At 37.1% G+C, this 17,305-nt stretch overlaps 1 protein-coding gene across 1 annotated transcript in view; it reads right to left on the reverse strand.

Moving 5' to 3' along the window:
- Positions 1-17,305, reverse strand: part of ITPR2 (inositol 1,4,5-trisphosphate receptor type 2) — a 526,257-nt gene that overhangs the window by 299,583 nt on the left and 209,369 nt on the right. The window contains exons 23-26 of the mRNA XM_082849662.1: positions 14,941-15,070; positions 9,788-9,845; positions 8,190-8,355; positions 6,957-7,130 (exon numbers count right to left, since the gene is read on the reverse strand). Of these exons, the coding sequence (XP_082705788.1) occupies positions 6,957-7,130; positions 8,190-8,355; positions 9,788-9,845; positions 14,941-15,070 (528 nt within the window). The remainder of the gene's footprint in view (positions 1-6,956; positions 7,131-8,189; positions 8,356-9,787; positions 9,846-14,940; positions 15,071-17,305) is intronic.

Below are 17,305 nucleotides of genomic sequence, written 5' to 3' on the forward strand. Positions count from 1 at the left end.
ACAAAGAAAAAATACTAAAAGCGGTAACAGAAAAACAACAAATAAATTACAAGGGAATCCCCATAAGGTTAACAGCTGATCTTTCAGCAGAAACTCTGCAACCCAGAAGGGAGTGGCAGGACATATTTAAAGTGATGAAAGGGAAAAAATTACAACCAAGATTACTCTACCCAGAAAGGATCTCATTCAGATTCGACAGAGAAATGAAAACCTTTAAAGACAAGCAAAAGCTAAGAGAATTCAGCACCACCAAACGAGCTTTACAGCAAATGCTAAAGGAACTTCTCTACGCAGGAAACACAATAGAAGGAAGAGATCTATAATAACAAGCCCAAAACAACTAAGAAAATGGAAAGAGGAATATACATATCAATAACTATCTAAACTATAAATGGGTAAAATACTCCAACCAAAAGATATACACTGGCTGAATGGATACAAAAACAAGACCCTTATATATGCTGTCTACAACAGGCCCACTTCAGACCTAGGGACATGCACAGACTGAAAGTGAGGGGATGGTAAAAGATATTCCATGCAAATGGAAATCAAAACAAAGCTGGAGTAGCAATTCTCATATCAGACAAAATAGACTTTAAAATAAAGACTATCACAAGAGACAAAGAAGAACACTACATAATAATCAAGGGATCAATCCAAGAAGAAGATATAACAATTATAAATATTTATGCATCAAACATAGGAGCACCTCAATACATAAGGCAACTGCTAACAGCCATAAAAGGGGAAATCGACAGTAACACAGTAATAGTAGGGGACTTTTAAACCCCTCTTTCACCAATGGACAGATCAACCAAAATGAAAATAAATAAGGAAACACAAGCTTTAAATGACACATTAAACAAGATGGACTTAATTGATATTTATAGGACATTCCATCCATAAACAACAGAATAAACTTTCCTCTCAAGTGCTCATGGAACATTCTCCAGGATAGATCATATCTTAGGTAACAAATCAAGCCTTGGTAAATGTAAGAAAACTGACATCTTATGAAGTATCTTTTCCAACCACAATGCTATGAGACTAGATATCAATTACAAGAAAAAAACTGTACCGACACAAGCCTCTTAGATAGCCTCATCCACCAGAGGGCAGACAGCAGAAGCAAGAAGAACTAAAATCCTGCAGCCTGTGGAACAAAAACCACATTCACAGAAAGAGAGACAAGCTGAAAAGGCAGAGGGCTATGTACCAGATGAAGGAACAAGATAAAACCCCAGAAAAACAACTAAATGAAGTGGACATAGGCAACCTTCCAGAAAAAGAATTCAGAATAATGATACTGAACATGATCCAGGACCTCAGAAAAAAATGGAGGCAAATATCAAGAAGATGCAAGAAATGTTTAACAAAGACCCAGAAGAATTAAAGAACAAACAAACAGAGATGAACAATACAATAACTGAAATGAAAAACACACTAGAAAGAAGCAATAACAGAATAACAGAGGCAGAAGAACAGATAAGTGACCTGGCAGACAGAATGGTGGAATTCACTGCTATGGAACAGAGTAAAGAAAAAAGGACGAAAAGAAATGAAGACAGCCTGAGAGACCTCTGGGATAACATTAAGCACAACAACATTCGCAATATAAGGGTCCCAGAAGAAGAGAGAGAAAAAAGACCAGAGAAAATATTTGAAGAGATTGTAGTCGAAAACATCCCTAACATGGGAAAGGAAATAGCCACCTAAGTCCAGGAAGCACAGAGTCTCATACAGGATAAACCCAAGGAGAAACACGCCGAGACACATAGTAATCAAATTGGCAAAAATTAAAAACAAAGAAAAACTATTGAAAGCGAAAGGGAAAAATGACAAATAACATACAAGGGAACTCCCATAAGGTTAACAGCTGATTTCTCATCAGCAGATACTCTACAAGCTGGAGGGGAGTGGCATAATATACTTAAAGTGATGAAAGGGAGAAACTACATCCAAGATTACTCTAACCAGCAAGGATCTCACTCAGATGCGATGAAGAAATCAAAAGCTTTACAGACAAGCAAAAGCTAAGAGAATTCAGCACCACCAAAACCGCTCTACAACAAATGCTAAAGGAACTTCTCTAAGTGGCAAACACAAGAGAAGAAAAGGACCTACAAAAACAAACCCAAAACAATTAAGAAAATGGTCATAGGAACATACATATCGATAATTACCTTAAATGTGAATGGATTAAATGATCCAACCAAAAGACGCAGGCTTACTGAATGGATACAAAAACAGGACCCATATATATGCTGTCTACAACAAACCCACGTCAGATGTAGGGACACATACAGACTGAAAGTGAGGGGATAGAGAAAGATATTCCATGCAAATGGAAATCAAAAGAAAGCTGGAGGAGCAATATTCATATCAGATAAAAGAGACTTTAAAATAAAGAATGTTACAAGAGACAAGGAAGGACATGACATAAAGATCAAGGGATCAACCCAAGAAGAAGATATAACAATTATAAATATATATGCACCCAACATAGGAGCACCTCAATACATAAGGCAACTGCTAACAGCTATAAAAGAGGAAATCGACAGCAACACAATAATAGTGGGAGACTTTAACACCTCACATACACCAATGGACAGATCATCCAAACAGAAAATTAATAAGGAAACAGAAGCTTTAAATGAGACAACAGACCAGATAGATTTAATTGATATTTATAGGACATCCCATCCAAAAACAGCAGATGACACTTTCTTCTCAAGTGTGCACAGAACATTCTGCAGGACAGATCACATCTTGGGTCACAAATCAAGCCTCAGTAAATTTAAGAAAATGGAAAGCATATCAAGCATCTTTTCTGACAACAACACTATGAGATTAGAAATCAATTACAGGGAAAAAAACATAAAAAACACAAACACATGGAGGCTAAACAATACATTACTGAATAACCAAGAGATCACTGAAGAAATCAAAAAGTACCTGAGACAAATGACAATGAAAACACGATGATCCAAAACCTATGGGATTCAGCAAAAGCAGTTCTAAGAGGGAAGTTTATGGCATACAAGTCTACCTCAAGAAACAAGACAAATCTCAAATAAACAATCTAACTGTACACCTAAAGGAACTAGAGAAAGAAGAACAAACAAAACCCAAAGTTAGCAGAAGGAAAGATATCATAAAGATCAGATCAGAAATAAATGAAACAGAAACAAAGAAAACAATAGCAGAGATAATAAAACTAAATCCTGGTTCTTTGATAAGATAAGCAAAATTGATAAACCATTAGCCAGACTCATCAAGAAAAAGAGGGAGAGGACTCAAATGAATAATATTAGAAATGAAAAAGGAGAAATTACAAAAAACGCCATAGAAATACAAAGCATCCTAAGAGACTACTACAAGCAACTCTATGCCCCAAAAATGGACAACCTGGAGGAAATGGACAAATTCTTAGGAACGTATAACCTTCAAAGACTGAACCAGGAAGAAATAGAAAATATGAACACACCAATCACAAGTAATGAAAGTAAAACTGTGATAAAAATCTTCCAACAAACAGAAGTCCAGGACCAGATGGCTTCACAGGTGAATTCTATCAAACATTTAGAGAAGAGCTAACACACATCCTTCTCAAACTCTTCGAAAAAATTGCAGAGGAAGGAACACTCCCAAACTCATTCTATGAGGCCACCATCACCCTGATACCAAAACCAGACGAAGATACTACAAAAAAAGAAAATTACAGACCAATATCACTCATGAATATAGATGAAAAAAGACTCAACAAAATACTAGCAAACAGAATCCAACAGCACATTAAAAGGATCATACACCATGATCAACTGGGATTTATCCCAGGGATGCAAGGATCCGTCCATATACGCAAATCAATCAATGTGATACACCATATTAACAAATTGAAGAATAAAAACCATATGATCAATACAATAGATGCAGAAAAAGCTTTCGACAAAAATCAAAACACAATTATGATAAAATCTCTCCAGAAAGTGGGCATAGAGGAAACCTACCTCAACATAATAAGGCCGTATACGACAAACCCACAGCAAACATCATTCTCCATGGTGAAAAACTGAAAGCATTTTCTCTAAGATCAGGAATAAGACAAGGATATCCACCCTCACCACTATTATTCGACAAAGTTTTGGAAGTCCTAGCCACAGCAATCAGAGAAGAAAAAGAAATAAAAGGAACACAAATTGGAAAAGAAGAAGTAAAACTGTCACTGTTTGCAGGTGACATGATACTATACATAGAGAATCCTAAAAATGCCACCAGAAAACTACTAGAGCTAATCAATGAATTTGGTCAAGTTGCAGGATACAAAATTAATGCACAGAAATCTCTTGCATTCCTATACACTAATGATGAAAAATCTGAAAGAGAAATTAAGGAAACACTCCCATTTACAACTGCAACAAAAATAATATAATACCTAGCAATAAACCTATCTAGGGAGACTAAAGACCTGTATGCAGAAAACTATAATACACTGATGAAAGAAATTAAAAATGATACCAACAGATGGAGAGATATACCATGTTTTTGGACTAGAACAATCAACATTGTGAAAATGACTATACTACCCAAAGCAATCTACAGATTCAATGTAATCCCTATAAAACTACCACTGGCATTTTTCACAGAACTAGAACAAAAAATTTCACAATTTGTATGGAAACACAAAAGACCCCAAATAGCCAAAGCAATCTTGAGAAAGAAAAACGGAGCTGGAGGAATCAGGCTCTGGGACCTCAGACTATAGTTCAAAGCTACAGTAATGAGGACAGTATGGTACTGCCACAAAAACAGAAGTATAGATCAATGGAACAGGATAGAAAACCCAGAGATAAATCAGCACACGTATGGTCACCTTATCTTTAATAAAGGAGGCAAGAATATACAATGGAGTAAAGACAGCCTCTTCAATAAGTGGTGCTGGGAAAATTGGACAGCTACATGTAAAAGAATCAAATTAGAACACTCCCTAACACCATACACAAAAATAAACTCAAAATGGATTACAGACCTAAATGTAAGGCCAGACACTATAAAACCCTTAGAGGAAAAAATAGGCAGAACACTCTATGACATAAATCACAGCAAAATCCTTTTTGACCCACCTCCTACAAAAATGGAAATAAAAACAAAAATAAACAAATGGGACCTAATGAAACTTCAAAGCTTTTGCACAGCAAAGGAAACCATAAACAAGACCAAAAGACAACCCTCAGAATGGGAGAAAATATTTGCAAATGAAGCAACTGACAATGGATTAATCTCCAAAATTTACAAGCAGCTCATTAAGCTCAATATTAAAAAAACAAACAACCCAATCCAAAAATGGGCAGAAGACCTAAATAGATATTTCTCCAAAGAAGATATACAGACTGCCAACAAGCACATGAAAGAATGCTCAACATCTTTAATCATTAGAGAAATGCAAATCAAAACTACAATGAGATATCATCTCACACCAGTCAGAATGGCCATCATCAAACAATCTACAAACGATAAATGCTGGAGAGGGTGTGGAAAAAAGGGAACCCTCTTGCACTGTTGGTGGGAATGTAAATTGACACAGCCACTATGGAGAATAGTATGCAGGTTTCTTCAAAAACTAAAAATAGAACTACCATACGTCCCTGCAATCCCAATACCTGGATACACCCTGAGAAAACCATAACTCAAAAAGAGTCATGTACCACAATGTTCACTGCAGCTCTATTTACAATAGCCAGGACGTGGAAGCAACCTAAGTGTCCATCGACAGATGAATGGATAAAGAAGATGTGGCACATATATACAATGGAATATTACTCAGCCACAGAAAGAAACCAAATTGGGTTATTTGTAGTGAGGTGGTTGGACCTAGAGTCTGTCACACAGAGTGAAGTAAGTCAGAAAGAGAAATACAAATACTGTACGTGAACATCCTATATCTGGAACCTAAAAAAAAAAAAAAAAATGGTTCTGAAGAACCTAGGGGCAGGAAAGGAATAAAGACGCAGATGCAGAGAATGGGCTTGAGGACATGGGTAGGGGGAAGGGTAAGCTGGGACAAAGTGAGAGAGTGTCATGGACATATATACACTACCAAATGTAAGGTAGATAGCTAGTGGGAAGCCACATAGCACAGGGAAATCAGTGTGGTGCTTTGTGTCCACCTAGAGGGGTGGGATAGGCAGGGTGGGAGGGAGACACAAGAGGGAGGGGATATGGGGATTATGTATACATATAGCTGATTCACTTTGTTATACAGCAGCAACTAAGACAACAATGTAAAACAATTATACTCCAATAAAGACGTTAAATAAAATAAAATAAAATAACAACTAAATAAAACACTAGAGAGGTATTTAAGAAACTCAATACATTATCTTTATACTGTTGGCACTAGTCTACTAAAACACTGCTTAAAAATTTTTATGGTTTATTTAGTATTTAGTGAAATCTGAAACCAGCAACTAATTAACCTACTGAAAATTAAAACCAATATAACAGAGGATTTATGATCAGTGTCTTACTATTCTGTAGATGACACAGATTTGGGGGATTTTCATGTTGGTAATAAAGCATATTGTCCATCCATTGGGTATTTTTACATATTTATAAGGTTATTCAATAATAAAAGGAATGATTTATAGGTTGCCAATAAAAAGCCACCATGAATGGTAGAAACAAAAATTCCCCTCTCTGTACAGGTCTCAGCTTAGGACCTATTCCTCTTTTTCTCCACCTCACTCCCTCCTATTGTCCTGATTCCTGGCTTATAGGATTTACAGTGGGAAGGAGGAAGAGTGAAAAAGTAGTCAGATGAGGTAACAAGTGAGAGCAATTGACAAGAATTAACCAAAGTACAAATTTCTGCAGATATTTGACTTGGCAAATGGAAATTTTATGCTGATTTAAAAGATATTGTTTGGATTATTTCAAAATAGATCTTGAAAACAGACCTCAATTGGCTCTTCACCACCTTTTACTTGATTTTCACCCATTTCTCCATTCTCATAGCTGCTGCTCTTCTCAACCCATAACTCAGATTTTTCTACAGTTAGTCGAAGCTGGTCTAGGTCTGCCTTGATTTGCTTGTAGTTATCTACGTCCTGATTGGACACCAGTAACTGTACCTGGAAACAGAATTGCAATCCTTAGTTTACTTAACTTACTTATGGAATTTCCTTTATTCCTATTTCATTTATGTCAAAACTCCCAAGTCTTTTTAACATATTTGCCCCTCAGTTGAAGTTTAGTATTTCTAGAATATTTATGAATATTTTATAAATATTTACATATATTTTACATATTTTAGATGTATATTGATCATGAAAATTCCCCTGAAAGTATCTGTGAACTCTACTCAATATATTCACATGTTATGAAGAATTATACATATAAAAAAGTGAGCCCTAGCAAAGCTTTTTAAAGTGTTAAAGAGTAATTTAAAATAAGAGATACCCTAACTCTAATTTTACTGCTAAAGTTAATTTTTCTGAGACTCTCTCTATTTGAAAAGAGGTAGAAGCATAAAAACAAGTGGAAGAAAACAGTGATACAGTCTAAACCTAAATTTATATGTATTGTGTGACATTTACAAATATATGAATAATTATCTGTATTTATATAATTACTCTATAATTATTTCATATTGTAACATACCCTTGTAAAACTTCCTAATGAAGATCAATGCTCTATTAAATAAATATTTGTGAAATACATGTAAGCCCTGAGATATTTCTAATTAATGGTCTCAAGATTGATATCATTCAAAGACAACAAAGAAAAAGATTAGATCCATCACAATTCCTTTCTTTTGGATTTCTACATTTTTTCAATCACGACATTTATTTCAGTGCATTACCCAAATTTATCAGTAAAATCTGGGGTCAAAATAACAGCACTGGCAACAAAATTCCTAATATGGTTTTATCTCCCAGTGCCCTCCTAAATTTTAGTGCCTGTCATTTACATTAAAGATATTAACTGAAAAATCACTTGTGGGGATCTCTTTCTAAAATAGATCAAGTCTTGGCCTAAGACAAGGCCATATCTATCTTTAAAAATAGAAAGTGTTCCCAGGAAAAGCTGCACAGTCTCATTAACTCTGCAACCATGAAGTCAGGTTGGATGTTATAAACAATATTTTCAGAGCCTCTGCTATGGAACTACTGAGGGCTACTGAATCTCACCTGTTTAAATGCCTGTAAAACTTCCGCTCTCTGGCTGAAGTGCTTGAACAGCAGCTGCAGGGCTCCTGATAGCAAAGGAGGGTAGTCATGCATGATCAGATGAATGAGGACCCGTAAAAACGTCCTGCCTCCTTCATCATCAAGTTGAACTGGATTTTTTTCCTTTCTATAAAACCAAAAATTATTCTAAAATAACATATTTACATAAAATTTAGTCAGAAGTGGTTAAAATTGTGTGTACATCCTCAGTTATCACCCACCCACCCCGCCAAAAAAAACTGGAAAGTATAAAGGAAGAAATGTTTACTCTTTTTTGGCCTCGGGTAACTAATGAGGAAACAAAACATAGAGAAAACTTGTGTTTGTCCATGACAGTAGGGGTGACCTAAGTCCCAGTTTGTCCAAGACTGAGGGGGTTCCCAAGATAGGCGACTTTGAGTCATTGCGCTGGGAAAGCAGCAGGCAAACCGGGATGATTTGGTCGTCTAGGCAAAGACAAAAGATAGAATCTGAACCAATCCTGAAGCGTTTATTGAGAAGACATACTTGGCTGGATGTACATCAAGGACTGAACTTCCCCAGAGTCCAAAAACCTCTCCACGACAGGTGGTGAGGCACGGGGAAGGCAGTGCTCGTGCACACAGGCACACAGGCATCACCAGAGCAACTCTGCGAGTTTGGTGTATCCCGACTCTGAGCAAGATTCCCCTGATAAAAAGTCCATTTATTTTAGGATGAAAATCATACACTGGTTTATTCTCTTTTCTCGGGAATAATGAAATACTTGAATAGGAAAACACAGCAACAATAACAACAGCAAAAACTGGCAAAACAATATAAAAACAAACTTAAACCAAATGTTCACTAGAGATAAAAATCCTTTTGGGTTCCCCTGATTCCTCATTCTTGTCTTTCTTCCTAACCAAAGAAAATGCAGTGCCTTAGTACAGAAATTTGTTTAGGTACTCATGGCAAATCTATGATAAAAATGAATGCCAGAAACTCAATAATCTGTAGCTCAGACATTTTACAGTTTTGACTTTTCTTTTTGACTATTACTTTCATTTATGGGAAAAAAAGAAACAACCTAAAAACAGTGAGTAGCAGGGCACCTGACAGCAAAGGAGAATAGTCATGTCAGAGATGTTTCATTTTCTTTAATCATGGATATTTCCAATTGGCAGAAAATAGCGTTATTTCTCACTTATAAAGTTAATGATAACGTTGAAAGAAGTTACTTTCTTGCCTCCAATTTCTCAGATTTGGGGAAGCAACATTTTGCAAGAGGCAGCAATATTCATACCAGGAAACTTAAAGGGCATCGTGTGCTGTCATTATTTGAGGAAAGAAAAGCAAAGAATTCAGGGGAAAGTTCAATACACCGAACTCATGTCTCCTGTCTTTTTTTTACCTGACCTAAAGAAAAGCTATGCTTTCTCTTCTACAGTAAATTAGCAGCTTCATTTATGGCAGAAATTATGTTGGCAACGATAAAGGATCTAAAATTAAATAGATATAGCGAAGTGAACAATAAAGTGTCAATAAAATTCTAAGTAAAATCTTATTTACAAGAAAAAGACACATAAATGTTACTGTACCTTCCAGCAAACATAGTTTCTGCCTGAGCTGCAATTTCATCTATGTCAGGAACAACAGCTGCAAAGACAAATGGTAAAATCCATTCTTTATCATTTTATAATTAGGAGTCCCAATATTTATGATAATATTAGCTTACCTAAAAATACTTTTGTCTTAATTTCTTTATGCCACCAAAAGTCAATTAACACTTTAAAAAAGTCACAATACAGTTCCCCTTATCGGTCAATATGTTAAATTGAAGTTTACATTTTAAAATATATATTGTTATAGTCAAAGATACATTTAAAAGATCAGAAAGGACCATTTACAAACTTTCCACATCTATATAAGTATGTATGTGTGTGTGTATATATATATATATATATATATATATATATATATATATATATATATCAACTACACATACACCTATATACACACATTTAATTTAAATGGGTAATGACATGGAAGGATAATATTTTTTAAAGAATCACAGTATACCTATAAGGAACCTTGTTACTACATGGTACTTCCAAACATGATCTTTTAACCTAAGCTTACTTCTATAAATCCGTCCCTTCTTCTTCTGGGACAGGGTATTTGATTTTTTTTTTTTTTTAATGTGAACCAATCATGATTCTTCACTCATCCCCAACAATAACATTTTGAAAATATCTACGATAAGTACACAATTTATTTCTCACCTCCAAAAGTATGAAAAGAAAACAGAGCAAGGCATAAAAAGGCAAAAAGAATTCTTCCCAGAATGCTACCTCTAATGAATACAACCAATTTAAGAGATCAGGTAAATCAGAGAGAACTGGTTTTCTGGGGATGCCCCTAGACTTTCCCTCCCACACTTCTACTGACACTTAGAGCTCCTGTTTCCAGAAGTCTGGCTTCTGAAAGCCAATAATTCTTACGCTAGTGTCAATGCAACTGCCAGCAAGACTTTCTGGTTCTGCCCTAACATTCCTGGAAATAGCCCTTTGGAGTTCTACAGTTCTGGGAAGCATAAAAAAACCAACACTGTTGCAAATGTTCCAAGGAGACTTCTAGCTCAGGACAGCTTAACCCCTTCCACAGAGGCATGCTGCCTTTGGATGGTACCGATGAGTCGGACAGCAGGACATTCGGTTGAGCATCTACATTAACTACACACTTATAATCATTGACTCATTCCTATCAAATCGATTGATGCACAAAGACGAGGAGGCTTCATGATGTTATCACAGTGGTTGTGGTTAAAAGAAAGTATCATATCTGTGTACAAATCCTGCCCCAGCAAAAGAATTCTGTTAACTGGCTAATTCTTCAATACAACATAGTTTCCAACTTGCCATGACTAGCCTGATCTATCCAGAAAAATGGTAATTTAATATACCTTAGGTTTCATAAGGTACTTTCCAGAGTCACAAAATTTTTACAGTAAATTTTATGCTCTTATGTCATTATGCTCCCACACTCACAGATAGAGTGGCTTCATTCTTACACATTTTAAATGTGAAAAACTGAAATATACTACCAATTTACAACCATGCAAGGAAATAAAGAACGAACGCATGCATACACACAAACAATAAAGCCAACACCCACATCCAGACCATTGTGGGGAATGCCATGTCTTTTTTCTTCAGCGGGGTGATTCCTACAAAATACCTTTCCTCCTGAGTGCAGCATTTCGCACTATTCTTTGATCCAAGTCAAAAAAAGAAAACCAAAAAACCTTGGATTTTCACCAAAAGAGCATAATGCGTAAAAGATTCAGACTCTGAAACTAAAAGCTGGTGCTGTGAGAAGATAAACAAAATTGATAAACCATTAGCCAGACTCATCAAGAAAAAAAGAGAGAAGGCTCAAATCAATAGAATTAGAAATGAAAAAGGAGATGTAACAACTGACACTGCAGAAATACAAAGGATCATGAGCGATTACTACAAGCAACTCTATGCCAATAAAATGGACAACCTGGAAAAATGGACAAATTCTTAGAAAAGCACAACCTTCCAAGACTAAACCAGGAAGAAACAGAAAATATAAACAGACCAATCAAAAGCACTGAAATTGAGACTGGAATTAAAAATCTTCCAACAGACAAAAGCCCAGGACCAAATGGCTTCACAGGCGAATTCTATCAAACATTTAGAGAAGAGCTAACACCTATCCTTCTCAAACTCTTCCAAAATATAGCAGAGCAAGGAACACTCCCAGACTCATTCTATGAGGCCACCATCACCCTGATACCAAAACCAGACAAAGCTATCACAAAGAAAGAAAACTACAGGCCAATATCACTGATGAACATAGATGCAAAAATCCTCAACAAAATACTAGCAAACAGAATCCAACAGCACATTAAAAGGATCATACACCATGATCAAGTGGGGTTTATCCCAGGGATGCAAGGATCCTTCAATATATGCGAATCAGTCAATGTGACAAACCATACTAACAAACTGAAGGAGAAAAAACATATGATCATCTCTATAGATGCAGAAAAAGCTTTTGACAAAATTCAGCACACATTTATGATAAAAGCCCTCCAGAAAGTAGGCATAGAGGGAACTTACCTCAACAAAATAAAGGCCATATATGACAAACCCACAGCCAACATCGTTCTCAATGGTGAAAAACTGAAACCATTTCCTCTAAGATCAGGAACGAGACACGGTTGCCCACTCTCACCACTCTTATTCAACATAGTTTTGGAAGTTTTAGCCACAGCAATCAGAGAAGAAAAAGAAATAAAAGGAGTCCAAATCAGAAAAGAAGAAGAAAAGCTGTCACTATTCACAGATGACATGATACTATACATAGAGAATCCTAAAGATGCTACCAGAAAACTACTAGAGTTAATCAAAGAATTTGGTAAAGTAGCAGGATACAAAATTAATGCACAGAAATCTCTGGCATTCCTATACACTAATGATGAAAAATCTGAAAGAGAAATTTAGGAAACACTCCCATCTACCATTGCAACAAAAAGAATAAAATACCTAGGAAAAAATCTACCTAAGGAAACAAAAAACCTGTATGCAGAAAACTTTAAGACACTGATGAAAGAAATTAAAGATGATACCAACAGATGGAGAGATATACCATGTTCTTGGATTGGAAGAATCAACATTGTGAAAATGACTATAGTACCCAAAGCAATCTACAGATTCAATGCAATCCCTATCAAACTACCACTGGCATTTTTCACAGAACTAAACAAAAAAAGTCACAATTTGTATGGAAACACAAAAGACTCCGAACAGCCAAAGCAATCTTGAGAAAGAAAAACGGAGCTGGAGGAATCAGACTCCCAGATTTCAGACTATACTACAAAGCTACAGTAATCAAGACAATATGGTACTGGCACAAAAACAGAAATATAGATCAATGGAACAGGATAGAAAGCCCAGAAATAAACCCATGCACATATGGTCAGCTTATCTTTGATAAAGGAGGTAAGAATATACAATGGAGAAAAGACAGCCTCTTCAATAAGTTGTGCTGGGAAAATTGGACAGCTACATGTAAAAGAATCAAATTAGAACACTCCTAACACCATACACAAAAATAAACTCAAAATGGATTAAAGACCTAAATGTAAGGCCAGACACTATAAAACACTTAGAGGAAAACATAGGCAGAACATTCTATGACATAAATCACAGCAAGATCCTTTTTGACCCACCTCCAGAGAAATGGAAATAAAAACAAAAATAAACAAATGGGAACTAATGAAACTTCAAAGCTTTTGCACAGCAAAGGAAACCATAAACAAGACCAAAAGACAACCCTCAGAATGGGAGAAAATATTTGCAAATGAAGCAACTGACAAAGGATTAATCTCCAAAATTTACAAGCAGCTCATGAAGCTCAATATCAAAAAAACAAACAACCCAATCCAAAAATGGGCAGAAGACCTAAATAGACATTTCTCCAAAGAAGATATACAGACTGCCAACAAGCACATGAAAGAATGTTCAATATCATTAATCATTAGAGAAATGCAAATCAAAACTACAATGAGATATCATCTCACACCAGTCAGAACCATCATCAAAAAATCTACAAACAATAAATGCTGGAGAGGGTGTGGAGAAAAGGGGACCCTCTTGCACTGTTGGTGAGAATGTGAATTGGTACAGCCACTATGGAGAACAGTATGGAGGCTCCTTAAAAAACTACAAATAGAATTACCCTACAGCCCAGCAATTCCACTACTGGGCATACACCCTGAGAAAACCATACTTCAAAAAGAGTCATGTACCGCAGTGTTCACTGCAGCTCTATTTACAATAGCCAGGACATGGAAGCAGCCATAGTGTCCATTAAGAGATGAATGGATAAAGAAGATGTGGTACATATATCCAATAGAATATTACTCAGTCATAAAAAGAAATGAAATTGAGCTATTTGTAGTGAGGTGGATGGGCCTAGAGTCTGTCATACAGAGTATGTCAGTAAGAGTAAGTAAGAGTAAGTAAGTCAGAAAGAGAAAAACAAATACCGTATACTAACACATATATGTGGAATCTAAAAAAAAAAAAAAAAATGGTCATGAAGAATCTAGGGGTAGGATGGGAATAAAGACGCAGACCTACTAGAGAATGGACTTGAGGACATGGGGAGGGGGAAGGGGAAGTGAGAAAGTGGCATGGACATATATACACTACCAAATGTAAAACCGATAGCTAGTGGGAAGCAGCCGCATAGCACAGGGAGATCAGCTCGGTGCTTTGTGACCACTAGAGGCGTGGGATAGGGAGGGTGGGAGGGAGGGAGACGCAAGAGGGAGGGGATATGGGGATATATGTATATGTATAGCTGATTCCCTTTTTATAAAACAGAAACTAACACACCATTGTAAAGCAAATATACTCCAACAAAGATGTTAAAAAAACAAACAAACAAAAAAGAACACAGTACCTGGACTTCACAGAGTTGTGAAGATTACCAGAAAAACTGCATTCAAAGGACTGAGCACCAGCAGCAGCAAACATCCTCGCTGCCGTTCTAGGCAAGTTATTTAATTTCTATCTCAGTTCCTTCATTTTATTGGTGGAGATTATTTTGACATTTTTGTCTCATAGGAATACTTCTTGTTTTAAAACATAAAAGGAACTTTCAGGTTCTCAGGAAAACACCATCCAAAGAGGAAATATTGTCACAGAGGTGATACCTGATGGCAGCAATGTATCGGGAGAGCCATTGGTAGACGTTTCAGCATTTCCATTGTTCTCCCCAAATTCCTTCTTATATATTGACAGCATATATGAGATCCTATAATCCAGTCTGACACTCAGGATAAACTACAAGAAACATTAAAAACAACATAAGTTTCTTTCATCAGCATGGTGTTTAAAAATTCATTACAGGACACCAAGAGCCACGGTACCATCAACATGTCACATGAACTAGTTAGAAACTTATTGGTAAACTCTTATCACTTCTGTTGCTTACATGATAATCAGTCATAACACTAAGAAAAGTGATGCATTTCCATTAGCCAATGTCAGTAAAATCCCTGAACAGTTTTTGGAAAGAAGAAAACCTGACTCTCCATGATTACTCTCAGAATATTCCAAGTAGAGGTATCTCCTGGGTCTGGATGAAGAGGTAACAATGACATCATTTCCCAAGCACTTTGCAGAGTTTTCACCGGCTCTGCAAGGAAAGTACTGGAGCTGTGACCCTCATTCAGGCACAGAAAGGCAAGATTTCAGCTGCAGTAGTGTAGATTCTGGCTACACCACAATGAATCCTGGATCTAGGCTACAAAAGGACAGCTTAAGTAATAGCATCTAATATACCAGGGATGTGCCTCCTTAGTGCCTGTTTTTCCTTGGGTCTGTGTTTTTGTCCTTGTTCTCCTTAATGGACGTATTGACAGAAACTAAGTGTCAATAAGGTTCCCGTCTGTGCTCGGCACTGAGAAGAATGCAAATGCCTGAAGCCCAGAGTCCTCAAGATGCCAGTGATTGAGTCGGGAAAACAAGATACAGCATTGTTAAAATAATTAGGAAATTAAGGAGGGCTACCTCACGTGGTATAGAATGCAGTGGAGATCAGAGAAGGAAACAGTGTGTGCCACCGACATGAGTGGAGACGGGAAACAACAGAGAGCTGTACTTATACAGGGGGACCTTCCATCCCAGTTTGCCTGGGAGAGGCCTGGGTTGGCCTTCGCTCCCAGTATAAATCATCTGTGTCCCCTACACTCTCTTGAGAGACTCGCATTGTTCCAGCAAACAGTAATGGTCAGGCAAGTTCCGAGAAAACTTGGTATTTGGTGGTATCATGTCCCCCTAGCTCTAGCTACGTCGCCCTCATATCAGACCCCTCCCCCGCGCCCCCCTCCTGCTGCCCCCTTTCTCTCACTCTCTGTTCCACTCTTCTCAGTCCTGACAGCACAAGCTGGAATGCCTGCAGTTTCTCTCTTGCCTCCGCACATTCATTTCCGTTGTTCACTTTACCTTGAATATTCTTCTCCTCCACCCCATAATAACCAGCTTTTGAGATATCCTCCAAGGTCCTATTTAAATCCCTTTTGAAATGAAGCTTTCCCTAGCTCCCCAGTCCGAATCAATTTTTCTCCTCTTTGCTCACCCAACACGTTATTTACACCTACAGGTCCAAAGTTGAATCAACCTCCCTCCCTCCCTCCCTCCCTCTCTCTCTCTCTCTCACTCTCGCTCTCTCTCCCTCTCCCTTTTCCCCTTCTCCTCCTCTGCTAGACCTTTATGCTCCTCGTGGGCAGCAACCATGCTCTATGTTAGCTATGTTCCATCAAGTTCAACACCAGAGAGACTCTTTTATTAATATGCAGTGAGCGCTGTAACACATACTGGCTGAACTGATTCCAGTTAATATGGGGATTTTCAAAGCAGGAGACAGATTGTGGGAGAAGAGGGCTGAGAAAGAGCCAGTGGATTTGGCAGCCCCGAGCAGAGGGTGGGAGCAGAAGCTAGACTGTGGGTGCATAAAAAGAAGGGTGTTTTTTAAACAAACTTATGTAAAGAACAGATTATTAAAACATGAATTAATGAAACATTTATTAGCTTTTAGGTGAAGATTAGCGTTCAATGAATTATATTTTATAAATAGAGCCAAAATTCAAACTATCATCCTCTACTATATTTAATTATGAAAAAGAATGGAAGGTAGAAGAGAAGGGGGGAAAGGGAAGAATAAAAAGAAAGTCAGAGAAAGAGAGTTGAGAAAGAGCTGAAGACAGATAGAGGGGGAGAATAAGAGAGACATAAAAAGACTAAAAGAAATACAAGAAATGATGGGGAAAAGAAAGGAAGAGCCTGAGAGGAGGAAGAGATGGCAGAAAGCAGGAAACTTGCTTAAGGAACGTGGCTACAAAGAAATTCTTGAAGGGAAGTTCTAAGAAAGAAACATTCAGGAGCAGCACATGGGAACACAGACACAGCCCATCAGACTCAGACACGGAGGCACAAAAATCAGAGCAAGAACAGAGGTTCAACAAGAAATACATAAAGAACCCAAAGAGGCAGCAAAAGCAAGTCAGCGCTAGCCTG

Source organism: Leucopleurus acutus (genome assembly GCF_964270905.1).
Source record: "Leucopleurus acutus genome assembly, chromosome: 11".
NCBI lineage: Eukaryota > Metazoa > Chordata > Mammalia > Artiodactyla > Delphinidae > Leucopleurus > Leucopleurus acutus.